The sequence below is a fragment of the Symphalangus syndactylus genome, chromosome 1 (assembly GCF_028878055.3).
Source record: "Symphalangus syndactylus isolate Jambi chromosome 1, NHGRI_mSymSyn1-v2.1_pri, whole genome shotgun sequence".
NCBI lineage: Eukaryota > Metazoa > Chordata > Mammalia > Primates > Hylobatidae > Symphalangus > Symphalangus syndactylus.
This window is the reverse complement of record NC_072423.2, coordinates 93,744,217-93,771,745: the sequence shown is the minus strand read 5'-3', so window position 1 is coordinate 93,771,745 and position 27,529 is coordinate 93,744,217. Positions and strand designations below refer to the sequence as shown.

The following is a 27,529-nucleotide window of genomic DNA, read 5'->3' as shown; positions in this document are numbered from 1 at the left end:
GGCAGAGGTGCTCCTCACTTCCCAGACGGGGCGGCCGGGCAGAGACGCTCCTCACTTCTTCCCAGGCAGGGCGGCCGGGCAGAGGCGCTCCTCACCTCCCAGACGGGGCGGCCGGGCAGAGGCGCTCCTCACCTCCCAGACGATGGGCGACCAGGCAGAGACGCTCCCCACCTCCCAGACGGAGCGGCCGCCAGGCAGAGGCTGCAATCCCAGCACCCTGGGAGGCCAAGGCAGGCGGCTGGGAGGCGGAGGCTGCAGCGAGCCAAGACCGCGCCACCGCACTCCAGCCCGGGGAACACGGAGCACCGAGTGAGCGAGACTCCGTCTGCAGTCCCAGCACCTCGGGAGGCCGAGGCGGGCAGACCACTCGAGGTCAGGAGCCGGAGAGCAGCGTGGCCAACATGGCGAAACCGCGCCTCCAGCCCTTTTTTTTTCTTTCAAGCAGAGGAACAGAAGAGAGCTCTTAAATAAAATCTTTGGGAAATACCTTTGGAAGAAAACTAGGAAAGAAGATGTATAGAGCTGTAGTTATATATAACTGTGAATATGAATATATATACATATATATATATATATATTTTTTTTTTCCACAGGAAAGAATCGTGAAATTAAAATACCCAAATCGTGACATCTGTGAAACCTGCTTTTGAAGGGGAAACTTCTTAGGGCTAAGTGGCTTGTAACTTGAGGATAGAGATCTAGAGCCTTTTAACAAGGCATGTTTACCCAACGTCTAGAAAGAAAAATTTGGCATTATTATTATTATTTTTAAGACAAGGTCTCACATTATTATTATTGAGACAGGGTCTCACTCTGTCATCCAGGCTGAAGTGCAGTGGCACAATCATGGCTCACTGCAACCTTGATTTCCCTGGACTCAGGTGATCCTCCCATCTCAGCCACCTGAGTAGCTGGGACTAAAGTTCTGTGCCACCACACGCAGCTAATTTTTGTATTTTTTGTAGAGACTGAGTTTTGCCATGTTGCCTAGACTGATCTCGAACTCTGGGCCCCAAGCGATCCTCTCATCATGACCTCCCAAAGTGCTGGGATTACAGGCGTGACCCGCTGTGCCGGGCCTGAAAATTTGGCATTGTAGTTTTAATTTTAAAAAGTAAATAATTTTAATCAGCCATTATATTTAATGTATTACCTTTATAATAATAAGAAAAGTAACAAAACTCTATATTCTGGAACCAGAAGAAAAAAAGGCTGGGGGAGAAGACTCTGCTTAAATTAGAATTGCTGACCATTAAGCAATAGCAAGGAGTATACCCAAGTATTTTATTTATTTATTTATTTGTTTATATATCTAAATATTTATTTTTAAGTTTGCTCTAGACACACAGTTTCTGTTTCTTTTTTTTTTTTTTTTTTTTGAGACAGGGTCTCGTTCTGTCATCCAGGCTGAAGTGCAGTAGCATGATCACAGCTCACTGCAGCCTCGTCCTCCCAGGCTCACATGATCCTCCCACTTCAGCATCCCAAGTAGCTGGGACCACAGGCACATGCCACCATGCCCAGCTATTTTTTTTATTTTTAAATTTTTTTTCTTAGATAATGATGAGGCTGGGCACGGTGGCTCACGCCTGTAATCCCAGTACTTTGGGAGGCCGAGCTGGGTGGATCATTTGAGGCCAAGAGTTTGAGACCAGCCTGGCCAACATGGCAAAACCTCATCTCTACTAAAAATACGAAAAATTGGCCAGGTGTGGTCACGCGCACTTGTGGTCCCAGCTACTTGGGAGGCTGAGGCACGAGAATCACTTGAACCCCGGGGGTGGTGGGCGGCAGCGGAGGTTGCAGTGAGCCAAGATTGCACCACTGCACTCCAGCCTGTATGAGACAGAATGAGACTGTCTCAAAAGAAAATTAAAAAAAAAAAAGAAGGAGCAACTTATGATTGTGTTCATGTGTGAGAAGCAGCACTTATGTCTGGTGTAAATTGCTCCAGATTTCTTATGCTTACAAAGGAGTCTGACGAAGAGGTGGGAAATTGGGTTCTCTGGATTCTTAGTTTTCCCTGTTTAACCCTTCACTGTCATTTGTTGCCCTCTGTGGACTTGCCTTATTTTTCTGCAGTGTTGCAGCAAGTGAAGTATTCTCCATGCAGCTGCTCATGAAACTTTCACCGGGAGGCGGCAGATATCTGTGTTAGAGGAGTCTCTTTCTCTTATAGATGATCTAAATTAAATTACTACCAAGTCTAGAGTGCACGAGCTTCAGACATGAGGCCCAAACGATGTCACTGGGAGTCAGACTCTTACTCTATCTGCTGTCCTCCGGGCTGGCTACATTCTCAGGCAGAACCTGCTCATGGGAGTAGGACGGCCACCAGAAACACCAGCTTAGTATCACCCCAGGGGGGCACATCCCCAGCCCCTGCCACTTTCCCAGTAACTCCAACAAAACTCCCAGGCCTGTCCTTCCTTGGTCTGGCTTGGGTCATGTGCCTATTCCTGACATCAACCACTGTGAACAGGTGAGATTGGCAAGGCCAGGGCCCCAGGCCCATGCTGGAGCACACGGTTGGGGTCACCTTGTTGCCCAGGCTAACCTCAAAATCCTAGGCTCAAGTGATCTCCCCACCTTGGCCTCCCAAAGCGTTGGGATTACAGGTGTGAGCCACCATGTCCAGCCTATTTAATTCTTTTAAACTACATTGTTTATATTAGATTGTTTATAATAAAGTCACAGTTTTAATGAGAAGACAGAAAACATGTTTTCCCTCTCTGATAAGACAATCTAGGATGCCAGTCTTATTTTTTGGACCACATGCCTGTGACAGAGGCACCAACCAGCACGTGCTGGCAGCTTACCCAAGTGTAGGTTTTGTCCTACTAATTAATAAGCAAAGAACTAGAAGCACAGAGATGGCAACTGCATACAGACCACAGTTCTGCCTTCCCACTGCTAATCTTCCTGTAGATTTTGTTTTGTTTTGTTTTGTTTTGTTTTGTTTTGTTTTGTTTTAGACAGTCTCGCTCTGTCACCCAGGCTGGAGTGCAGTGGTGCAATCTTGGCTCACTGCAACCTCGGCTCACTGCAACCTCCACCTACCGGGTTCAAGTGATTCTTCTGCCTCAGCCTCCCGAGTAGCTGGGATTACAGGCATGCACCACCACCCCTGGCTAATTTTTGTATTTTTAGAAGAGATAGGGTTTCACCATGTTGGCCAGGCTTGTCTTGAACTCCTGGGTTCAAGTGATCCACCCACTTCGGCCTCCCAAAGTGCTAGGATTACAGGCGTGAGCTGCTGTGCTCAGCCTCTGTAGGTTTTACATATCCAAAGGCAGCCAGGTCCCCAGTGCTGGTCAATGATGATTCAGTGGGTGTGTACATCCTGCATGCCACTGCTGCATGCCTCATAAGACAAGTCAGAGTGTTCAAGCATCTGCATTACAGGTCTTAGCCCAGCTGCCTGTGTGGGAGGCAGCAGAGGCATCCTCTCCAACTTCCAGATGACAAAAGGAGGTGTTACTCACCACGCAAAGGCACATGACATCTGCAAGCTTTTCCGGAACCTTAGGAGGTAGAAAGGACTTGAAAATCTGAGATCTTCCAACAGCCACGTGCTCATATACCTCACCTGTTGCCTGTGGCCCCTCGGGAACAAAGCAGCGCTAGATGCTTCTTGCCTCCATGGGGCCAGGCCTGGTGAATGAACGCAGGAGCAGCTGCTGCCCCTGGTTGCCCGTGTCCTGCTGTGCCCTCACTCCGGAACATAAGAGGCAGGTACCACTCTTCTCTCCACATGACAGACCCCCCCCACTCACCTGGATCACTGCAGCAGCCTCCTGACCGGCTTCCCGCTCCCCTGCTCCAAGGCACAGGGACCCTTATTTATTTATTTATTTATTTATTTATTTATGTATTGAGTCAGAGTCTCACTCTGTCGCCCAGGCTGGAGTGCAGTGGCATGATCTTGGCTTACTGCAACCTCCGCCTCCCGGGTTCAAATGATTCTTGTGTCACGGCTTCCAGAGTAGCTGGGACTACAGGCATGAGCCACCACGTCTGGCTAATTTTTGTATTTTTAGTAGAGATGGGGTTTCATCATGTTGGCCAGGCTGGTCTCGAACTCCTGACCTCTGGTGTTCCGCCCACATCTGCCTCCTAAAGTGCTGGGATTGCAGGTGTGAGCTATCATGCCCCGCCTATTTATTTATTTTGAGACACAGTCTTGCTCAGTGGTGCAATCTCGGCTCACTGCAGCCACTACCTCCTGGGTTCAAGTGATCCTCCCACCTCAGCCTTCCAAGCATGCACCACTACGTCCGGCTAATTTTTGTATTTTTAATAAAGGCGGGTTTTCATCATGTTGGCCAGGCTGGTCTCGAACTCCTGACCTCAAGTGATCCTCCTGCCTCGGCCTCCCAAAGTGCTGGGATTACAGGTGTGAGCCACCATGCCCGACCAGGGACCCTTTTAACCTATGCGTCAGATCACATTCTCCTCTGCTCAGAGCTCTCTGGTGCTCTCTGTATCTTTCAGAGTAAAAGCCCAAGGTTCTCACTGGCCTATGAGCCCCTGCGTGAATGGCCCATGGCCTCCACCCCAATCTCTTGCTCCCCGGACCCTGCCAGTCCCAGGAGTCCACTACACCACTCTGCCCCCGACCCCAGCCAGTACCTCACTGTCACGGTTCTCTCCTCTTCAATTCTTTGCTCAAATGTCCAATGTCAAAAACAATTTTTTTGTTGTTCAAATGTCTCAACGAGGCTCAGTCTGACCCCACTATTTACATGAGAAATCCCCCACCCCACACTCCCCACGGCCCTTACCTAGCTCTCTTTTCCCCGTGGTACCTGTGGACTCCCACCAGACTAGATAATTCACTTAATGTAATTGTCGTCTCCCTGCTCCTCCCTAGGATGGAAATTTCACAAGGGCAGGATTTGGATCTTTTTTTAAAAAACGGATGTCTCCCAGCACCTAGAGCAGGGCCTGCCACATAGGAGATGCTCAGGAAATAGTGGCTGCGTGACAGAAATAGGGATAGAGGTTTGTGAATTGCTTTCTAGCTGCTCACACAGACAGGAAGCAGCAGGGCTTCACCAGCCTTGTTCTCACATCAGGTTTCTCAGCCCCCAAACCAAGGCAGACCCGGCTCCCACTCTCTGAGATCCCCACAGATTCCAACTCCCACACCAGGCCCAAATCAAAAAGGGCGTCTTGGCTGGGCACGGTGGCTCATGCCTGTAATCCCAGCACTTTCGGAAGCTGAGGTGGGTGGATTACCTGAGGTCAGGAGTTCGAGACCACCCTGGCCAACATGGTGAAACCCTATCTCTACTAAAAATACAAAAACTAGCTGGGTGTGGTGCTGGGCATGGTGCTGGGCACCTGTAATCCCAGCTACTTGGGAGGCTGAGGCAGAAGAATTGCTTGAACTCAGGAGACAGAGGTTACAGTGAGCTGAGATCACGCCACTGCACTCCAGCCTGGGCGACAGAGCGAGACTCTGTCTCAAAAAAAAAAGGGCATCTCATAGGTACCCCCTCCCGACAGGTGCCGGGAAGGGAAGACTGAGCCCCATAGTGGAAGGCAGATGGCAGGGCTGGGGGAGGCACCCAGGTCTCTGTCTGCAGCACCAGCCTCGGTTCATTGCTAGTCCCTTGTTTAGAAAAAGGCCTCCCAAGAGGCACAGGCAGGCCCCGGCCTCCAGCACAGCAAGAAGGACCCTGAGAAGTCATTGTCAAGTTCCTTCATTTTATTTTATTTATTTTGAGACAGGGTCTCGCTCTGTCGCCCAGGCTGGAGTGCAGTGATGTGATCTCAGTTCACTGCAACCTCTGCCTCCCAGGCTCAAGTGATCCTCCCACCTCAGCCTCCTGAGTAGCTGGTACTACAGGCTCATGCCACCACGCCCAGCTAATTTTTGTTTTTGTTTTTGGGTTTTTTGTTTGTTTGTTTGTTTGGTAGAGATGGGGTCTTGCCGTGTTGCCCAGGTTGGTCTCGAACTCCTGGGCTCAAGTAATCCTCCTGCCTTGGCTTCCCAAAGTACCGGGATTATAGGTGTGAGCCATGGCGCCTGGTTAAGTTCCTTCATTTTTTTTTTTGAGACGGAGTCTCGCTTTTTCACCCAGGCTGGAGTGCAGTGGCTCAGTCTCGGCTCACTGCAAGCTCCGCCTCCCAGGTTCACGCCATTCTCCTGCCTCAGCCTCTCCGAGTAGCTGGACTACAGGCGCCCGCCACCACGCCCGGCTAATTTTTTGTATTTTTAGTAGAGACGGGGTTTCACCATGGTCTCGATCTCCTGACCTTGTGATCCGCCCGCCTCAGCCTCCCAAAGTGCTGGGATTACAAGCGTGAGCCACCGCGCCCGGCAAGTTCCTTCATTTTACACATGAGGAAACAGGTCCAAAGAGGGCACAAGGCTGTCTGAGACCTCGAAGCTTGGTGAACGTGAGCTGCAGGTGAACTCAGTTCTCCAGGGCACCCCATCCCCAGATTTTCTTCTGGATGGGGCCCCCTTTCCAGCTCCTGGGACCCTGGTCTGGGGTGTCTGGGAATCAGACCTGCTCCTGCAGACCAACAACAGGTACAAATGCTCCCTGCCCTCTAAGGGTGTCCTGTGCCCCTGTTATTTCCACTCCAGGCCCCGAGATGTTTGCTGGATCAGCGAGGAATAAGATGAGAAGAGCACACGGAGGCTGCAGCAGAACCTGGATCTGCCTGTTTCTGCCACCTCCTTGTACTTGGCCAGTTCCCCTCTTCTTGCCAGGCCTCAGTTTCCCCAGTTGCAAAACAAAGAAACTGGAGAATCTCTGGAGTCCTCTGGCCATGACTGACTGCTGACCTGCATGGCCAAAGCTCTCCTGCACCCTTGGTGCTATCCTTGGTGCTGGTTCTGCCAAGGGCAGCACTGTCTTGTCTGTTGCATTTCGAGTCGCTAGCTAGTCTGGGTTGGGCTTCATTTCCCACCCCACTGCACCCCAGCCAGCCCTCCAGTCCCTTGCTCCATTAGCTTGGCTGGCCACTCCCCGGCACCAGCCTCCACATGAGGCCCTCCCGTCTTTAGGGGTAACTAGGACAAGAGCGAGGGACTTATCCTTTCTGAGGTCACTGGTGACCACTTTCCATACTTTGTTTCAGTCATCATGGCAGCCCTGGCAAAGTGAGGGAATTATCACCATTTTACAGACAAGGACAATGAGAGCCCAGAGAAACCAAGGGCCTTGTCCAAGCTCACACAGTAGCAGGACAGAGCGAGGATTTGAATCCTGGTCTTTCTGGGGCTTGAACGGCCTGGAAAAATCCAGGAGCTGTGGTCCCAACTGCCATTTGCAAACAAAGCCCTGGGATGCTCTCAGACTCTTCAGAGCTCAGCTGTTTATAATTTATACTGCCTGCCCGTTTCCAGAAGTCCCAGACTGCTTCCCAGAAAGATGTCTGAGTACATTAAAGGAATGGCAGAGACTCAGAAGCACAAGGCATTGGAGGTTGCAAAGGGCCAGCAGGACTGGGGGTTGGAGAGGGGAGTGAGCGTGGGAAGGTGCACTGAGGACTGGGCAGTGAAGAGCCCCATAGAGCCCAGGGAAGTCACTTAGTTCCTGGGAGGCCCAGCTATTTGCAGACTCCATCTTTTTTTATTTTTATTTTTTGACACAGAGTCTCTCTCTGTTGTCCGGGCTGGAGTGCAAAATGGCGCAATCTCGGCTCACTGCAACTTCTGCCTCCCGGGTTCCAGCGACTTTCCTGCCTCAACCTCCCGAGTAGCTGGGAATACAGGCATGTGCCACCATGCCTGGCTAATTTTTGTATTTTTAGTAGAGACAGGGTTTCACCAGGTAGGCCAGGCTGGTCTTGAACTCTTAATTTGCCAACCTCAGCCTCCCGAAGTCCTGGGATTACAGGTGTGAGCCACCGTGCCCCGCCCAGACTCCATCTTAAATGATCACTGAAATGTGCTATGCACAATGTGCTGAAGCAAAAGTCTGTTCTTCTCTCCCCATGCCCTGGGGAGTCTCCTGGCTTCCCCTGTCCCTGCCCAGCATTCAGTACGTCTGGAATCATCTTTTGGCAAGCCCTTGCTTTCCTGTCCACGGGTCCTTGACTGCTGGGGCCTTCCTCTGCATCTTGGGCAGTGTGAAATAATGGACAGGAAGAGTGCCGGGCTTGGTATCAGAGACACGGGGGGATTGGAGTCCATCTACCTGGGAGGTGACCAGAGCCCGGGACGTGCTGCTGAGTAGCAGCTTCCTCATGTCGGAAGCTGAGCTGAGGTTGTGGGATCAGCTGGCATCTACTCACCCTTCTTTTGCCAACAGTACCCCAATGCCCTGGGGAACTGCCCCTTCTTCACCCCTAGTCCTTATGGTTTAGATGGGGCTAACCCCAACCCTGGGCTCCAGGATGGGCTTGAGGCCCTGGCCTTGCCAATCTCACCTGGTCACAGTGATTGATGTCAGGAATAGGCACATGACCCAAGCCAGACCAAGGAAGGACAGGCCTGGGACTTTTGTTGGAGCTATTGGGAAAGTGGGAGGGGCTGGGGATGTGCCTGCCCTGGGTTGCTGTGAAGCTGGTGTTTCTGGTGGCCATCCTACTCCCATGAGCAGGCTCTGCCTGAGAATGTAGCCAGCCCGGAGGACAGCAAATAGAATAAGAGTCTGACTCCCGATGACATCGTTTGGGCCTCGTGTCTGAAGCTGGTGCACTCTAGACTTGGTAGTAACTTAACTGAGATCATCTAATAAGGGAGAGAGACTCCTCTAACACAGATATCGGCTGCCTCCCGGTGAAGGTTTCATGAGCAGCTGCATGGGGAATACTTCACTTACGGCTGGGTGCAGTGGCTGATGCATGTAATCCCAGCATTTTGGGAGGCTGAGGCAGGAGGATCACGAGGTCAGGAGTTCAAGACCAGCCTGGCCAACATGGTGAAACCCCGTCTCTACTAAAAATACAAAAATTAGCCAGGCGTGGTGTTGCACATCTTTAATCCCAGCTACTCAGGAGGCTGAGGCAGGATAATTGCTTGAACCCAGGAGGCGGAGTTTGCAGTGAGGCAAGATCGTGCCACTGTACTCCAGTCTGGGTGACAAGAGCAAAATCCTGTCTCAAAAAAAAAAAAAAAAAAAAAAAAAGGCTAGGTGCAGTGGCTTATGCCTGTAATCCCAGCACTTTGGGAGGCTGAGGCAGGTGGATCACTTGAGGCCAGGAGTTTGAGACTAGCCTGGCCAACGTGGTGAAACCCCATCTCTACTAAAAATACAAAAATTTTGCTGGGCATGGTGGTGCGTGCCTGTAGTCCCAGCTACTTAGGAGGCTGAGCCAGGAGAATCGCTTGAACCCAGGAGGCAGAGGTTGCAGTGAGCTGAGATCCCACCACTGCACTTTAGCCTGGGGACAGAGCAAGACTCCATCAAAAGAAAGAAAGAAAGAGAGAGGGAGAGAGAAAGAAAGGAGGGAGGGAGGGAGGGAAATACAAGCCTGTTGTTACATGAATAAAAATTACAGATATGTATTGAGTGCCTTTGTTAAGTTTAACAGATGTTTATGTGACTTAACTGTGAGCTGTGCACTGTTCTAAGCCCTTTACATAAATTACTTAAATCCTTCTATTATTATCCCCATTGGCCAGGCGCGGTGGCACATGCCTATAATCCCAGCACTTTGGGAGGCCAAGGCTGGCAGATCACCTAAGGTCAGGAGTTCGAGACCAGCCAGGTCAACATGGTAAAACCCTGTCTGTACTAAAAATATAAAAATTAGCTGGGCATGGTGGCTCGCACCTGTAATCCCAGCTACTTGGGAGGCTGAGGCAGGAGAATCGCATGAACCTGGGAGGCGGAGGTTGCAGTGAGCCGAGATTGTGCCACTGCACTCTAGCCTGGGAGACAGAGCAAGACTCCGTCTCAAAAAAAATACAAAAAACAAAAAACAGGCCAGGTGTGGTGGCTGATGCCTGTAATCCCAGCACTTTGGGAGGTCGAGGCGGGCAGATCACGAGGTCAAGAGATCGAGACCATCCTGGCTAACATGGTGAAACCTCGTCTCTACTAAAAATACAAAAAATTAGCTGGGCATGGTGGCGGGCGCCTGTAGTCCCATCTACTCGGGAGGCTGAGGCAGGAGAATGGCGTGAACCCGGGAGGCGGAACTTGCGGTGAACTGATATCGTGCCACTGCACTCCAGCCTGGGCAACAGAGCAAGATTATGTCTCAGAAAAAAAAAGTATGTTTCTCTTTGCCATAAAGACAACCACCATAACATATTATCCCCATTTTACAGATGAGGCATAAAGAGATTAGTTAAGTAACTTGTGCAAGAACAAGTTCCAGGTCTTAGGATAGAGCCTGCCCATCCTTCAATGTCCCTTCAAAAGAGCTCCTGCTCTAGAAATCCTTCCCTGACCTCCCCAGCAGAAAGTGATCTCCCCAATGGGAAGTTCTACGGCAGGAAGTGCCTTCCCCAACAGGCGTGTCCCACACACCCTTGGGTTGTAAGCTCCTCCCAGCTGAGGCTTGGCTCCCACTCAGGTGTGGATGGGAAGTCAGTAGCCAAGTCAGCCCTGTCAGCAATTTACTGGCTTCTTTTTCTGCTTTCATCTGTAGCTCCCTGGAGGTGCCCTGAGGAGGCCATGCCTAATATGGCCTAATCCCTAATATGAGGGATGCACGTGGTGGAAGGACCTAGACCGAAGGGTCCTCATCCTTCAGCAGCTGGAGATCTGAGTGTCTGTCCAACTCCAGGAAGTGTGGGAAAGAATTGGGACAGGGTAGGGGCTGGACACAGTGGCTCACTCATGCCTGTAATCCCAGCACTTTGGGAGGCCGAGGTGGGCAGATCACTTGAGGTCAGGAGTTCGAGATCAGCCTGGCCAACCTGATGAAACCCTATCTCTACTAAAAATACAAAAAATTAGCTGGGTGTGGTGGCGCACACCTGTAATTCCAGCTACTTGGGAGGCTGAGGCGGGTGAATCACTGGAACCCTGGAGACAGAGGTTGCAGTTAGCCAAGATTGTGCCACTGTACTCTAGCCTGGGTGACAGAGTGGGACTCCGTCTCAAAAAAAAAAGAAAGGGACAGGGCTTCAGGGCATTCTGGCTTCTTCCAAAACAGTGGTGTGACTTCTTCTTCCCTATAATTCAGTTTCTTCGTTGGTAAAATGATGAAGTTGATTGGGGAGAGCCCACCAGGAACCCAGGGCAGGTCCTATGGGAATGAGTGAAAAGTTTCTTTCCTCAGGAAAGTTTTGGGGTTCCTGGGTGGCAAGCTGCCTGCTGGACTTTAATTCATTAATTCATTAACTGAGCATCTATTATGTGAAGGCAGTGTTTGAAGCACGGGGGATCCTTCAAAGAACCAGTCCTGCCATATAGGAGCTCATTGATAGCTGTGGTATTTGAAAGGCCTCCAACCCTCCACCCACTGGGGCTGCTGGCTCTGGACTAATGGACCAGGCCTTTCCAAGCAGGGTGTGGAGCAGGACTGAGGCCTAGAAGAGAGAGGTTGTGTTCTCCCTGCAGCTCTGCCCCTCCTGTGGGGTGACCTTGCCCCTCTGGGCATTAGTTTCCTCACCCTCTTTTATGGACTGAAAGTTTGTGTCCCCTCCAAACTCACACACTGAAGTGCCAACCCTTGGTAAGATGGTATTTGGAGGTGGGGCCTTCAGGAGGTAATTAGGCTTAGATAAGGTCGTGAGGGTGGCACCCTACAATGGGACAAGTGTCTTTATAAGAAGGCAGAGAGACAATGTGAGAACATGGCAAGAGTGCCACCATCTTCCAGCCAGGAAGAGGCCTTGCCAGGAGCCAAACCTACCAGCACCTTGCTGTTGGATTTCTCAGCCCTCAGAGCTGCGAGAAATAAAAGGCTGTCATTAAGCCACCCAGTTTCTGGTATTGCATTATAGCAGCCTGAGCTGACTGAGACACCGTCTAGGGCGAGGTCAGATTGGATGGTCCCACCGGCCTGGGAGAAGTCTCCCACAGCCATTCCTAGTTAAACATTACCCACCCTACCTCCCTCCCTGCCACTCCCTCTCCCAGCCACCTCCTCAGGGAGCCATAAACGCTGCCTTCTTTGGTCTTCTCCCAGGGCTGTGGTGTTCTGGGAAGAGCTATACCTGCTGTCTCACCTCTGCCAGAAGCCAGGGTCTGGAGAAGAAAGGCCGGGGGTCTGGGGCGGGGCCTGGGATCTGGAATGGGACACTCAGGCCCTAGCCCCTCCATGCACACACACACACACACACACATACACACAGGTGTTTCTTCGTAGTTGCATCATGCACAAGGTGCCTGCAGATCCTCCCAGGGGAGCTCATGGGCTGGCTTAATGAGCCCTTCAGGTGCCTGCCTCAGGCAAGACACCCCAGCCTTCCTGGTGTCCAGGAAACAATAATTCAGAGAAACAGGGATGGCCTCACCGCGTGGGGCATCCCACTTCCGCCTCTGCTCCCAGGCCCCTCAGAAGCTAGGAGGGCAAGGCCCAGCTGTTATGCCCAATCCCACCCACCCAGGCATTTTAAATTAGGAGTCTGCATTAATAATCTTAGAATCCAGAATATGACACCACAAATCTCAGGAGGGGGAATCCTTGCCACATAGTACTGTACAATATCCCAAGAGCTTTCTTCTCATCTCATTCTTTCCCATCTTCAAAACAACTGTCAAATGGGTATCATTTCTTTGTGATTACCAGCATATATTTGAAGACACTGAGGCTCCAGGTGATAAACTGGGTGAGTGGAGTGCCAGGACTGAGAGTCAAGTCATTTGTCTCTGAAACCCAGACTTGTTTTATACCTGGTTCTAGGGACAGCAGGGGACTGCACTCTCCACACCTCTGCCCATGACAGACATCACTAATCGATGGTGTGGCAGACATTGCTAATCAACTGCAGTACTCTTTTTTACTAAGTTCAGAGGTGTCCATGAACTCTTTAAAACAACATTCCAGCCACCATCACCTATCAGAAGATCATATCTGTATTTGCCATTCTTGTGATACCACATCATCAGCCATGAGTCCTCAGGTCTCAGGTACAACCCCAAGATGCTCTAGTCCCCAGACCATAGGACTCTACATACTGCATGCATGCTGTTCTTGGACAGGAATTACTGGCCCCTGTGGCCCCCAAACAGATGCCCCATCCAAGTGTGGTCCCTCTTAGAGATACAACAACCATGCAGATATGCCCAGGGCTTCAGGGTTTGCTAGGTCTTTATTTTTTAATTCTTAATTAATTAATTTTTTTGAAACAAGGTCTTGCTCTATTGCCCAGGCTGGAGTGCAGTGGCAAGATTATAGCTCACTACAGCCTTGAACTCCTGGGCTCAAGTGATCCTCTCATCTCAGCCTCCTGAGTAACTGGGAATACAGGTGTGTGCCACCATGCTCAGTTAATTTTTTTTATTTTTAGTAGAGACAAGGTCTTGCTATGTTGCCCAGGCTGGTCTCAAACTCCTGAGCTCAAGCGATCCTCCTGCCTTGGCCTCCCAGAATATTTGGATTACAGGCATGAATCACTGCATCTGGCCTAACAAAATTGTTTTTATCCCCACTTTACAGATTTGGAAACAGAAACACAGATGAAATTATGAACCCAAGTCACATAGCTTGGAAGCTGGGCTCCTAACCACTGGACATCAATCTTTCCACTGCTACGTGGTCTGTTGTATGAAAACAGTAATGTATCCATCTGTTCCATCCAACAGCCATTGCTTATTTTTGCAGACATGCTTCCATAGTGGTCTCAGAAGGTTTGGGGGTGGTTGTATTTTCTGGCTTAGTTCCTGCAATGGAGTGGGTAGTTGTACCATCCTCCAGCCCATACCCTTACAGATGAGAAAACTAGGGCTCAGAGAAGGAGAGTCACTTTCTGAAAGCTGGACAGCTCCAATGTGTGCTGTGATCCAGAGTTCCCCCAATTCCAGAGCTCAAGGGCTCTCTCTACCCCACATGAGCATCAGTCCCCACTGGCTTCTCCTCTCATCTCAGTCCCTGGCCACCTGTCCTCCCTCCCCCGGAACACCCTCCTCATACCTGGCCTTTGGTCTTCCCTCCTCTCCACCCTCCACCATCCTCTTTCCAGAGAAGGGGCCCAACAGGAAGGCCAGTTCATGTTAGGAAATTCTAGCCACGTGAGCAAGCCTGAGCCAGGGATTCTGAGCAGTTGGTGGCTTTAGGAGAAACTGAAACTTGGCTCTCTGGGGGCGGAGTGGCCACTGGGGATTTAAAGAGCTGCCACTTCCTTAGGCCTCCAGAGGGCACTGGGAAGTCACAGCTGCTGAGGGACGACTCGGCTCTCCCCCGCCTAAGCCATGCACCTCTGTGGGGGCAATGGGCTGCTGACCGGGACAGTGAGTACAGGGGACTGGGGATCGGGGATGAGAAGGGGAGCTGGGATCCCAAGGGTCCTCAGTGCCCAGGCAGTGAGGGCTGCAGTCGGGAGCTCCTGGTCCCAGCTCTATACTCTGAGCAGTGTGACAGAGGGCTCTGCATGCCCCTCTCTGGGTCTCACTTTCCTCCCCTGAAGTCGGGATTGGAATGAGTTGTTTCCAGCTCTCACGTTGCAGATCCAGCCTTCGGTTTAGAACTTGGCCTCTGTGTACTTGCTCTCTCCTAATGTACCTGGTCCTCCCTCACTACGCTCATAGCAGCCTTTCCTTCCTTCTCCAAATAACCCAGACCGGCTGGGCGCCGTGGCTCACGCCTGTAGTCCCAGCCCCTTGGGAGGCCGAGGCTGACAGCTAACATGAGGTCAGGAGTTCAAGATCAGCCTGGCCAACATGGCAAAACCCTGTCTCTACTAAAAATACAAAAATTAGCCAGGTGTGGCAGGGCACGTCTGTAGTCTCAGCTACTCGAGAGGCTGAGGCAGGAGAGTTGCTTGAACCCGGGAGATGGAGGTTGCAGTAAGCTGAGATCGTGCCACTGCACTCCAGCCTGGGCGACAGAGAGAGACTCTGTCTCAATAAAATAAAATAGGCCGGGCTTGGTGGCTCACACCTGTAATCCCAGCACTTTGGGAGGCTGAGGCGGGCAGATCACCTGAGGTCAGGAGATCGAGACCAGCCTGGCCAACGTGGTGAAACCCCCGCTTCTACTAAAAATACAAAAATTAGCCGGGCATGATGGCAGGTACCTTTAATCCGAGCTACTCGGAAGGCTTAAGGGGGAGAATCGCTTGAAACTGGGAGGCGGTGGCTGCAGTGAGCTGAGATCACACCACTGCACTCCAGCCTGGGCGAAAGAGAGAGACTCTGTCTCAATAAAATAAAATAAAGTAAAATAAAATAAAATATAAAATAAAATAAAATAAAAATTCCCTGGGCCATGGTTTCCCTTGGAGGCTGTGCTCATCTCACAGGAGCCCCCTTCACTCACTGTGGGTCCTGTCTCAGCCTTTAGTCTCTTGGTGCCCCAGTGTCTACAGTGAGCCTGCTGTGGACATGGCCCCAGGGAGCATATGGCCAGGGTGGAGCTGTGGCAGGAACCTAGGAGCATTCAGAATCTGCAGCCAGGGTGGCCAGGGCCTTGCCTGAGGTCCTTACCCTCAAAACACATACCCCAAAGAGACTTGGGGGAGGGGGCTGGGCTGTGAGCTCTCCAACAGTCCCTCTTGCTCTGACTTTGCAGAGCTCTGGACATTTGCGTAAAATATTTTATCTAAGTTTCATTGATCCCAGGGTACAAGGTGGTCACAACTGTCAACCTTTGAGTCCACTCTTCCACCGGAATAAACCCTTCATTCATTCATCCTCTGCTACCACCCCACTACAATATGAGCAATTTGAGGGCAGGGATTTGTGTGTATTTTGCTTGCTATCGTGTGCCCCTAGCTTACTCCCTGGAACATAGCAGGTGCTTATACATGTTTGTTGAGTAAGTGAATATCTGCTTTGGGCTTGAGCTGGGCATGAGCACAGAGAACCACATCTGCCCTCATGGAGCTCACAATTAGGAAAGTTCACACCTGGTGTGGAAATCATGGCAATGAGAAGAATGGAAGCTGAGCTTTATGCCACGCCGGCTCTGGGCTGCCTGCCGCATGGGCTTTAACCCTCTGCTGTGGCTTCCATTGCAGGGATAGGGCGATTGGGTTCAAGAATGTGGGGCTTGGCTGGGCGCGGTGGCTCACACCTGTAATCCCAGCACTTTGGGAGGCCAAGGCTGGTGAATCACCTGAGGTCAGGAGTTCGAGACCAGTTTGAGATGAGCCTGGCCAACATGATGAAACACCATCTCTACTAAAAGTACAAAAATTAGCAGGAGTGGTGGCAGGTGCCTGTAGTCCCAGCTACTTCAGAGGCTGAAGCAGGAGAATTGCTTGAACCCGGGAGTCAGAGTTTGCAGTGAGCCAAGATAGTGCCGCTGCACTACTCCAGCCTGGGCAACAGAGTGAGACTCTGTCTCAAAAAAAAGGAAAAAAGAATGTGGGGTTTGAAGTCAGCTCTGTCTGAGTTTGAATCTCAGGCTTCCCATCTTCCCTGCTTGCCCTCCCGCCCTCTACATGAGCCGGTGAGCAGGACACAGGGGTGAGGCTGACATTCCAACAAGGTGTGTAGCACCTGCTATAGGGGGTGTGGGTGCCAAGGGAGCTTCTGGGAGAAAAAAGACCCCTGGGAACTTGACTCAAGGGGAAAGACTTGGCTTTACAAATGGCGGGCCAGGATGGAGGGCACAAGACCTGGCTGGGCCCCCTGAGTCCTCTGCCTCGTGCCCCATAGGACCCTAAGGAGGAACAAAGGCAGCTGAAGAAGCAGAAGAACCGGGCAGCCGCGCAGCGAAGCCGGCAGAAGCACACAGACAAGGCAGATGCCCTGCACCAGGTGCGGACAACCTCTTTTCTTGTCTCTGACTCCACTTACTGGCCCAGCCACCTCTTCTCCATCCCACCTATGAGCAGACCTCCCCCAAACTCCTGTATTTTTCTAGGTCACCTGAGTTTGGGATGAGGAAAGCGTCCTGTGGCTGAGATTTGGAAAGTTCTGGGTGTTGAGTACAAACCATGTGCCAGGTACACACACCAGGCTCCAGGGACACACAGGGTTATCCTCAGCCCAGCCGTGTCCTAAGGTGTCCGCAGTCTAGGGGAAGGAAGACAGGAAGTGGAGGCAAATAGGGAGACCCCAACACAATGGCCAGCTGAGACACTGGTTAAAATGCAGATTCCAGGCTGGGCACAGTGGCTCACACCTGTAATCCTAGCACTTTGGGAGGCTGAGGCTGGAGGATTGTTTGAGCCCAGGAGTTCAAGACCAGCCTGGGCAATATAGCGAGACTCTGTCTCTACAAAAATTAAAAAATAGTTAGCCGGGCATGATGGTGCACACCTGTAGTCCCAGCTACTCAGGAAACTGAGGCAGGAGGATCGCTTGAGCCCAGAAGTTCAAGGCTGCAGTGAGCCATGATTGCACCACTGCACCCAACCTGGGCAACAGATTGAGACCCTGTCTATAGAAAAAAAAAAAGTGGATTATTCTTCCTCTGCCAGGTCCCACCTCAAAAAGTGGATTATTCTTCCTCTGCCAGGTCCCACCTCATGAGGCCAGGTGGGTCCAGGGACCTGCATGGTGATCTGTGATTAATCGCCCAGGGGTCAGATTTCAGGAGGTGGCCAAGACCATACGTGAGAACTCTGGTTCAGGGTTAAAATGGGCAGGGTTTCCAGTCCCAGTTGCAAGTTGCTTCCTTTACTGAGCTTCATGCTCATCTGAAAATACCATAGACAGTGGCTTAAACAACAGACATTTATTTCTCACAGTTTTGGAGGCTGGGAAGCCCAAGATCAAGGTGCCAGCCAATTCAGTTCCAGATGAGGGTGCTCTTCCTGACTCGTAAGTGGCTGCCTTCTCGTTGTGTGCTCAGTGCATGTGAGAGGACAGAGTGATCTCTTTCCCTTCCTCTCCTTTTTGAGATTTTTGTTGTTGTTGTTGTTGTCATTTTTGAGACAGAGTCTCACTCTGTTGCCCAGACTGGAGTGCAGTGGCGCCACTTGGCTCACTACAACCTCTGCCTCCTGGGTTCAAGTGATTCTCCTGCCTCAGCCTCCTGAGTAGCTAGGATTACAGGCATGCGCCACTATGCCCACCTAATTTTTGTATTTTTAGCAGAGACGGGGTTTCACCATGTTGGCCAGGCTGGTCTCAAACTCCTGGCTTTAAGTGATCTGCCCGCCTCGGCCTCCCAAAGTGCGGGATTACAGGCGTGAACCACCGCACCTGGCTGCCTCCTTTTTGTTTTAATTTTTTATTCACTTATTATTTATTTATTCTTTCTTTTTTATTTCTTCATAGTTTTTATTTTTTAATAGAGATGGGGGTCTTGCTATGTTGCCCAGGCTGGTCTTCAACTCCTGGGCTCAGGCAATCCTCCCACCTCCACATCCCAAAGTGCTGGGATTACAGGCATGAGCCACCATGCCTGGCCCCTTCCTCTTTTTTCTTTTTTTTTTGAGAGGGTCTTGCTCTGTTGTCCAGGCTAGAGGGCAGTCCACGATCTTGGCTCAATGCAACCTCAGCTTCCCAGGCTCAAGTGATCCTCCCTACCTTAGTCTCCCAAGTAGCTGGGACTACAGGCATGCACCATCACACTTGGCTAACTTTCGTATTTTTTGTAGAGACAGAGTTTCTCCACGGAGCCCAGGCTGGTCTTGAACTCCCGGACTCAATTTATCCACCTACCTCGGCTTCCCAAAGTGCTGGGATTACAGGCTTGAGCCACCGCTCCCAGCCTCCCTCCCTCTTCTTATAAGGCCACCAGTCTTATCAGATTACAACCCTATCGTCTATCCTAGGACCTCATTTAATCTAAATTACCTTCTAAGAGCCTTATCTCTAAATGCAATCACATTGGGGGTTATGGCTTCAACATATAAATTTTGGAGGGAACACAATAGAGTCCATAGCACATAGGTAGTGGCATTGAGTGGTCTAAAGAGGAGATGAGCCAGGCGCGGTGGCTCACGCCTGTAATCCCAGCACTTTGGGAGGCTGAGATGGGTGGATTACTTGAGGCCAGGAGTTCGAGACCAGCCTGGCCAACATGGTAAAACCCCATCTCTACTAAAAATACAAAAATTAGCAAAGCATCGTAGCTAATTAGGCAGCCCCAGTAGCTGGGATTACAGGGACGTGGTAGCTAATTAGCCAATCCCAGTAGCTGAGGCAGGAGAATTGCTTGAACCTGGGAGGCAGAGGTTGCAGTGAGCTGAGGTCATGCCACTGCACTTCAGCCTGGGAGACAGAGAGAGGCTCTGTCTCAAAAACAACAACAACAACAACAACAACAACAACAACAACAACAACAAAAAGCGATGAAGCCTGAGCTTAAGCACAAATGGGCGTTTTCCCAGAGGATGAAGGTAAGAAAATGCATTGGGGACAAATGACACAGTGCTGGCACAGGCGTGGGGAGCAGTACCCTGTAGACCAGGTGAGAGTGAGGACTGGTGCTCAGACCCACGCATCCGTTTATTCCTTCCTTCTGGAAATGCCTATTGAGCGTCTCCCGTGTGCCAGGCACATTTCTAAGCACTGGATATAGAGGTGTAGACACAGTAGACAAACGCCCACCCCAGCCCCACCCACAGGGCTCATATTCTCCTGGGGAAGCCAGACCCACAAACAAAAAGTCCCTAGAGTGGTCAGGATGTCAGATGGTGTTAAATCCTGTCGGGAAAACTAACGCAGGGAAGAGGGAAGGGACGAAATTGAAATTGTTACTCCTTGAGCCTCCTGAAGGTGGCAAACCAATGAATAAATGAATGAGTGAGTGACTCAGTTCCTGGAGGTGAGTTGAAGCCTTTGGAGAATTTAGGTGAAGGGTGACCTAATCATACATTTTAGAAATGTCCATCATTCCAGCCAGGCACGTTGGCTCACGCCTGCAATATCAGCACTTTGGGAGGCCAAGGCTGGCAGATCACCAGGTCAGGAGTTCGAGACCAGCCTGACCAACATGGTGAAACCCCATCTCTGGTAAAAATACAAAAATTAGCTGGGCATGGTTGTGCGCACCTGTAGTCCCAGCTACTCGGGAGGCTGAGGCAGGAGAATCGTTTGAATCTGGGAGGTGGAGGTTGCAGTGAGCTGAGATTGCGCCACTGCACTCCAGCCAGGGCGACAGAGCAAAACTCCATCTCAAAAAAAAAAAAAAAAAAAAATTCATCATTCCACGTGCAGAAACCAGTGTGGGAATGGGGCTGGTGGCTTTCAGGTTGAGTCCAGGGCCAGGCGTGGTGGCTCACGCCTGTAATCCCAGAACTTTGGGAGGCCGAGACAGGCGGATCACGAGGTCAGGAGATCAAGACCATCCTGGCTAACATGGTGAAACCCCGTCTCTACTAAAAATACAAAAAATTAGCCAGGCGTGGTGGCAGGTGCCTGTGATCCCAGCTACTCATGAGGTTGAGGCAGGAGAATGGTGTGAACCTGGGAGGTTGAGCTTGCAGTGAGCCGAGATCGAGCCACTGCACTCCAGCCTGGGCGACAGAGCCAGACTCCGTCTCAAAAAAAAGAACTTTGAGTCCAGGGCCAAAACCACACTTTTATGCAGAACACCTTTGCAACTTCTTCTTGTTATCCAGAAAAGGGGGTGGGGGGACTGAAGGAAGTCGTTCAATTTATTCAGCCCTGTGAGATGTGGATATAAAATTCTTTCTGCATTTTTACCATTATTGTTATCATAAATGGTTATTTAGAACTGCACATTGATTGTGTCTCAGGGGTTCTCAGAACCGGCGTTCAGCAGAATAGAACTTAATAAATGCTGATTCAGGGATGCAGAATTGAACACACTCATGCTGTCGACCTGTAAAACAATCCCCTGAATCCTCCCACAGCGCTCGCAGGGGCGAGTTCTGGGCCCTCAAAAGGTCTGGCAGTGGCAATAAGCAATCTAGGACAGAATGACATCAAAGTTGCCACAGGAAGGCCCTGTTGGGATTTGCGCAGGGAAGGGCGGCGGAAGGGTGCCAGGCAGAGGAAACAGGAAATGTGGCCGGGAAGCAGAGTTCATGTGAGGGTCAGGAAGGGAGGGGAGCAAGAAAGAAGGCGGGAGAGAGGAGACCAGAGGTCTGAGCTGCGGCCACCACACAGGCCTGGAATTCTACCACAGGGACTTTGGTGGGCGCCTCTAAAGGGCTTTAACCTGCAATTAATGACGTGGTTGCCGAATGGCTCCTGTGGGCAAGAGAATAGGTGGTTTGGGGGGCACACGGGTTGGAGGCCTGTGGAAATCCCAGGTGAGAAATGGCACCGGCTGAGGGCACTAGCGGTGGGATGAGAGCAGGTGGATCTGAGCCCCCTCAGGGGGTGGGACAGGGGAGACTTGGTAGGTGGCTATGAAGGGCTGGCCAGAGAGTGGCCAAGAGACCTCACTTGGCTCTTCCAATGGTGGTGGCACCTTTCTCCTGAAGTTGAGGACCCTGGAAGGGGCTAAGGCTCATGCGGGGCCCCTGACACTGGCTGAGGGTCCCCTCCCCGCCCATCTGCTTCTCCGCAGCAGCACGAGTCTCTGGAGAAAGACAACCTCGCCCTGCGGAAGGAGATCCAGGCCCTGCAGGCCGAGCTGGCGTGGTGGAGCCGGACCCTGCATGTGCATGAGCGCCTGTGCCCCATGGATTGTGCCTCCTGCTCAGCTCCAGGGCTCCTGGGCTGCTGGGACCAGGCTGAGGGGCTCCTGGGCCCCAGCCCACAGGGACAACATGGCTGCCGGGAGCAGCTGGAGCTGTTCCAGACCCCGGGTTCCTGTTCCCCAGCTCAGCCGCTCTCTCCAGGTCCACAGCCTCATGATTCCCCCAGCCTCCTCCAGTCCCCTCTGCCCTCACTGTCCCTTGGCCCCGCTGTGGTTGCTGAACCTCCTGTCCAACTGTCCCCCAGCCCTCTCCTGTTTCCCTTACACACTGGTTCCAGCCTGCCGGGGTCTTCCTCTAAGCTCAGTGCCCTCCAGCCCAGCCTCACGGCCCAAACTGCCCCTCCACAGCCCCTCGAGCTGGAGCATCCCACCAGAGGGAAGCTGGGGTCCTCTCCCGACAACCCTTTCTCTGCCCTGGGGCTTGCATGTCTGCAGAGCAGGGAGCACAAACCTGCTCTCTCAGCAGCCGCTTGGCAAGGGCTGGGTGTGGATCCCAGCCCTCACCCTCTCCTGGCCTTTCCTCTGCTCTCCTCTGCTCAAGTCCACTTCTAACCTGGTCTCCGGAGCTGGGCTGGCCCATTCTTTGGGCTCAGGAAGCAGCCTTAGCACACAGGCCTCTCCTCCCTCGCTACTGGGTGCTGCCCTGCGTGGCTGACCAGCTGGCTCAGGATTTCACAGTGGAAAAGGAAGCCACCACTGATGCCTCGCACTGTGACAGGCCCTATCACCACCAATATCATATTTCAACCTCACAGTTGACCTGAGAAATCGAGATTATCACTCCACTTTTTTAGACAAGGAAACTGAGGCTCAGGGAAGTCAAGTGACAAGTCTAAGGTCACGAAGCCTTTCTTGGAGCCCGAAACACCACCCTCTGCTCCTCCTTCTCCTGTCCTGGCCCAGGCATCCTAGGAGCTGAAATCCTGGAAACCGTGGGCTGGTGTGAGAAGGTTCATGCTCAGAGCAGAGAAGGGCTCTCCCTGCTGCTTCGTGATTCCAGGGCCAGAGCCCTGCAGTCCCAGAAACCCCGACCTAGCTGGGGCAGGTCCAGAGTCCAAGCCTTGGTGGGTAGAGGCCAAGCAGAAGCCCTGAAGTGGACTCTTGCTTCCTGTAGTAGTGTTTTCAGTGCCAAGAAGCTGAACCTGTGGGCTGGAGTTGGGGAGAGGCCTGGAAGAGGACCATCTGGGATTTCTACAGCCTGGGTACCCATAGTCACACCAAGGCTTCTGGGAGATTCTGCAGAGTCAGCTTTCCAAGCTGTTCCCAAATAGCTCCCTGCCTCCCCACTGCCCCTAAAGCCACAGCAGAAGAGCCATTCATCTCATAAACAAAAAGCAAGAGGAAAGAATGAGGAAGGACCCTGTGCAAGGTTATTTTCAGGCAGGGATGGGCTTGTATCTGACAGCACCCACCCCTGTGTGGACCCCAGGCCCCTATCACCCTCAGACCCCTCCTAAGCAGTTCCCTCATTGCTGTTTGGCCTGGGCTGACAGAAAGAAGAGCAGGGCCCAGGACCCGGTGGGAGTTCAGTGATGGTGTCTGCTTTAAGAGGGGGTTTTACACTCTGATTCTAGGACAAGCACTCTAAGGCAAATTGGGGAGAGAAATCCTGGCTTTTCACCCAGGTTTCACACACATGTAAATGAAACACTGTCAGTATCTAACACACTCCTGGATACAGAACACATGTCTTGTCACATATGTGATGGAAATAAATTAAAGTGTTTTGCAATTTTTTCTGCTTTGCCTAGTTGCTTAAACCTCTGGTTGTAACCTATAGAATCTTGGAAAGAAGAGAGAATAATAGAGATGGGCAACCCCTCATGAACCGGCTAATTAATCTCCCTCCAATACTACAGATGAGGAAACTGAGGCTCAGAGATGAGATGGACTTGCCCACGTGTATTAGTCAGTGTTCTCTAGAGAAATAGAACCAATAGAGTGTGTGTGTGTGTGTGTGTGTGTGTGTGTGTGTGTGTGTGTGAGAAGAGAGACAGAGAGATTTTTTTTTTATGTTGTTTTGTTTTTTTTGAGATGGATTTCACTCTTGTCACCCAGGCTGGAGTGCAAGGGTGCAGACTCGGCTCACTACAACCTCTGCCTCCCGGGTTCAAGTGATTCTCCCGCCTCAGCCTCCCCAGTAGCTGGGATTATAGGTGCCCACCACCACGCCCAGCTAATTTTTTTTTTTTCGAGACAGAGTCTCGCTCTGTCGCCCACGCTGGAGTGCAGTGGCGCAATCTCGGCTCACTGCAAGCTCCGCCTCCCGGGTTCACTCCATTATCCTGTCTCAGCCTCCCGAGTAGCTGGGACTACAGGCGCCTGCCACCACGCCTGGCTAATTTTTTTTGTATTTTTAGTAGAGACAGGGTTTCACCGTGTTAGCCAGGATGGTCTCAATCTCCTGACCTCGTGATCCGCCCACCTCAGCCTCCCAAAGTGCTGGGATTACAGGCATGAGCCACATGCCCAGCCTCATGCCCAGCTAATTTTTGTATTTTTAGTAGAGACGGGGTTCCACCATGTTGGCCAGGCTGGTCTCGAACTCCTGACCTCAAGTGATCTGCCCACCTTGGCCTCCCAAAGTGCTGGGATTACAGGTGTGAGCCACCATGCCCCGCTGAGAGAGACTTATTGTAAAAAATTGGCTCATGTGATTATGGAGATTGGCAAGTCCAGATTTTTCAGGGTGAACTGTCAGGCTGGAGCCCCGGGAAAGGGCTGCTGTTGCAGTTCAAGTCCAAAGGCCACCAGATGCAGAACTTACTCTGGCTTGGAAAAGGCTAGTCTTTTTGTTCTATTCAGGCCTCCAGTCGATTGGATGAGGCCCACCTACATTATGGAGGGCAACCTGCTTTATTCAAAGCCCACCAATTTCAATGTTGATCTCATCCAAAAACACATTCACAGAAACATTCAGAATAATGTTTGACCACATATCTGGGCACTGTGGCTCAGCCAAGAGGACACATACAAGTAAGCATTGTGCCAGGTTCACATAGCAAAGGGAAGTCACAGGGCTGTGGATGACAGCAGAGCCATGGTCACCAGCAATTCAGGGAAAGCAAACAGGTGGAAGCGAAGCCAAGGTGCTGTTGATTGGAGGTGGGCTGGAATCTGGGACAGGATTCAACATACTCTGGGCACGAGGACTCAGTGGGCGATGAGGACACCATGGTTGTGCTGTATCTGTATACCCTAAAGTATAGCAGGCTCTGTGTTGTTTTACTTGGATTAACTCAATGATGCCTCCAGTAACTCTGTGACGTATGCTTCTCAACCCCACTGTTCAGAAGAGGAAACTGTCTTTGAGCTAGGGCTGTAAGAAAGAGAGAGAAAGGGAAACTGAGGCCCAGAGGTAGTAAGTAATAAGTCCAAGGTCACATAGCTAGGAAACTATATAGACTTGGCTCAACAACCAGGAGCCCTCAGCTGCAGGCAACCCAGCCTTCAACCTTCCTGGGTTCTCATTGCAGGCCCTGACTTCAGCGGCAGCACATGCTAATAGATATGACCCAAGAAGGTAAAACTCTACCCCACCCTCAAACAAATAGATGGGGGTGATTCAATTTATGCTGGTAAACTCATATGATGGACTACTGAAAAGCTGAATAAAGAATGCTTAGCCGGGTGCAGTGGCTCACGCCTATAATCCCAGCACTTTGGAAGGCTAAGGCAGGCGATCACGAGGTCAGGAGATCAAGACCAGCTTGGCCAACATGGTGAAACCCCATTCTAATAAAAATACAAAAATTAGCTGGGCACTGTGGCGGGTGCCTGTAATCCCAACTACTCGGGAGGCTGAGGCAGGAGAATTGCTTGAACCTGGGAGGCAGAGGTTGCAGTGAGCTGAGATCATACCACTGTACTCTAGCCTGGGCGATGGAACAACACTCCGTCTTGGGCGGAAAAAAAAGTTACTTGAGTGGCTGAGGTGGGAAGATTGCTTGAGCCAGGAAGGTTGAGGCTGCAGTGAGCCATGATTGAGCCACTGCACTCCAGTCTGGGTGACAGAGTGAGATCCTGCCTCAAAAAAAAAAAAAAAAAAAAAAATAGAGAGAGAGAGAATTCAAGGGAAGGGTCTTTCAGGAGGTGTTATTCAGGATGAGACCTGACAAGATGAGAATGACAAGAGAGAGTCAGCCATGCAAAGATATAGGGAAAGAACATGCCAGGCAGAGGCAATACCATGTGTAAAAACTCTGGGTCTGGAAAAAGCGCTAAACGTAGGCTGGGCACGGTGGCTCACGCCTGTAATCCCAGCACTTTGGGAGGCTGAGGCGGGCGGATCACGAGGTCAGGAGATCGAGACCATCCTGGCTAACACAGTGAAACCCCGTCTCTACCAAAAATACAAAAAATTAGCCAGGCGTGGTGGCGGGTGCCTGTAGTCCCAGCTACTGGGGAGGCTGAGGCAGGAGAATGATGTGAACCCGGGAGGCGGAGCTTGCAGTGAGCCGAGATTGCACCACTGCGCTCCAGCCTGGGTGACAGAGTGAGACTCCATCTCAAAAAAAAAAAAAAAAAAAAAAGCGCTAAACGTGTTGGAGGAATAGAAAGGAGTAGGCCAGCTGGGCGCGGTGGTGCACACCTCTAATCCTGGTACTTTGGGAGGCCGAGGTGGCTTGAGCCCATGAGTTTGATCTTGTCTCTACTAAAAATTCAAAGCATTAGCCGGGCATGGTGGCATGCACTTGTAGTCCCAGCTATTCGAGAGGCTGAGATGGGAGAATTGCTTGAGCCCAGGAAGTCAAGGCTACAGTGAGGCATGATCATGCCCCTGCACACTGGGTGACAAGACCTGTCTCAAAAAAAAAAAAAAAAAAAGGAAGAAGAGAAAAGAAAGGAGGAGGAGAATCAGGGAAGAGGAAAGGAAAGATGAAATCTGAGAAGAGGCCAGAAAAATTGTGCAAGCCGTGAGAAGGATGTGAGATTCTTCCTATGTGAGTGGGAGAATTTTTTTCTTCTTTTGAGATGGAGTCTCGCTCTGTCGCCCAGGCTGGAGTGCAGTGGCGCGATCTAGGCTCACTGCAAGCTCTGCCTCCCGGGTTCACTCCATTCTCCTGTCTCAGCCTCCCGAGTAGCTGGGACTACAGGCGCCCGCCACCACGCACAGCTAATTTTTTGTATTTGTAGTAGTGACGGGGTTTCACCGTGTTAGCCAGGATGGTCTCGATCTCCTGACCTCATGATCTGCCTGCCTCAGCCTCCCAAAGTGCTGGCATTACAGGCGTGAGCCACCACGCCCAGCCGTGAATGGGAGAATTTTAAACAGAGATGTACACTGATTTTTTTTTTTTTGAGACAGAGTCTTGCTCTGTTGTCCAGGCTGGAGTGCAGTGCATGATATCGGCTCACTGCAATCTCCGCCTCCTGGGTTCAAGCAATTCTCCTGCCTCAGCCTCCTGAGTAGCTGGGATTACAGGTGCCTGCCACCACGCACAGCTAATTTTTTATATTTTTGGTAGGGACAGGGTTTCACCATGTTGGCCAGGCTGGTCTCAAACTCCTGACCTCAATTGACCCAGCCACCTCAGCCTCCCAAAGTGCTGGGATTACAGGCGTGAGCCACCGTGCCCAGCCTCTGATTTTTAAATTCATCTAAAATATATTCAACTCCTCTTTTCAAACACTATCCTAGGCATTTGGGATAAAGAAGAGAACAAAACAGACAAAAATGCTTATATTTAATAGGGAAGCTGGGTCAAGAGGGGTAAGACAAGAAAAGAGGAATTGAGAAGGCCAGGGTGGAGAAGGTACAATTTAAAATAGGGTGGTCGCCCAGGCACGGTGGCTCATGCCTGTAATCCCAGCACTTTGGGAGGCTGAGGTGGGAGGATCACTTGAGGTCAGGAGTTCGAGACTAGCCTGGCCAACATGGCAAAACGCCGTCTCTACTAAAAATACAAAAATTAGCCAGGCGTGGTGGCAGGCA

At 51.3% G+C, this 27,529-nt stretch overlaps 1 protein-coding gene across 3 annotated transcripts; it reads left to right on the top strand.

Annotated features, from left to right (window-relative positions):
- The first annotated feature begins 14,202 nt into the window (after positions 1–14,202).
- BATF2 (basic leucine zipper ATF-like transcription factor 2) lies at positions 14,203–23,330 on the top strand. 3 transcript variants are annotated; one of them, XM_055249358.2, is made up of 3 exons: positions 14,203–14,315; positions 16,686–16,787; positions 21,463–23,330. In XM_055249358.2, exons 1-3 carry the CDS (start codon positions 14,277–14,279, stop codon positions 22,144–22,146), a joined length of 825 nt encoding a protein of 274 aa, XP_055105333.2. In that variant the 5' UTR covers positions 14,203–14,276; the 3' UTR covers positions 22,147–23,330. The 3 variants fall into 3 exon arrangements, with proteins under 3 accessions (XP_055105333.2, XP_063499339.1, XP_055105423.2); XM_063643269.1 differs by having other exon boundaries at positions 21,466–22,146; XM_055249448.2 differs by lacking the exons at positions 14,203–14,315; positions 16,686–16,787 and adding an exon at positions 20,999–21,202.
- Positions 23,331–27,529: the final 4,199 nt, after the last annotated feature.

Coding starts and splice junctions, on each gene's coding strand:
- BATF2 (XM_055249358.2), top strand. CDS start 14,277: ATGCACCTCTGTGGGGGCAATGGGCTGCTGACCGGGACA. Junction 14,316..16,685: donor ATGGGCTGCTGACCGGGACA/GTGAGTACAGGG, acceptor CGTGCCCCATAG/GACCCTAAGGAGGAACAAAG. Junction 16,788..21,462: donor AGGCAGATGCCCTGCACCAG/GTGCGGACAACC, acceptor GCTTCTCCGCAG/CAGCACGAGTCTCTGGAGAA.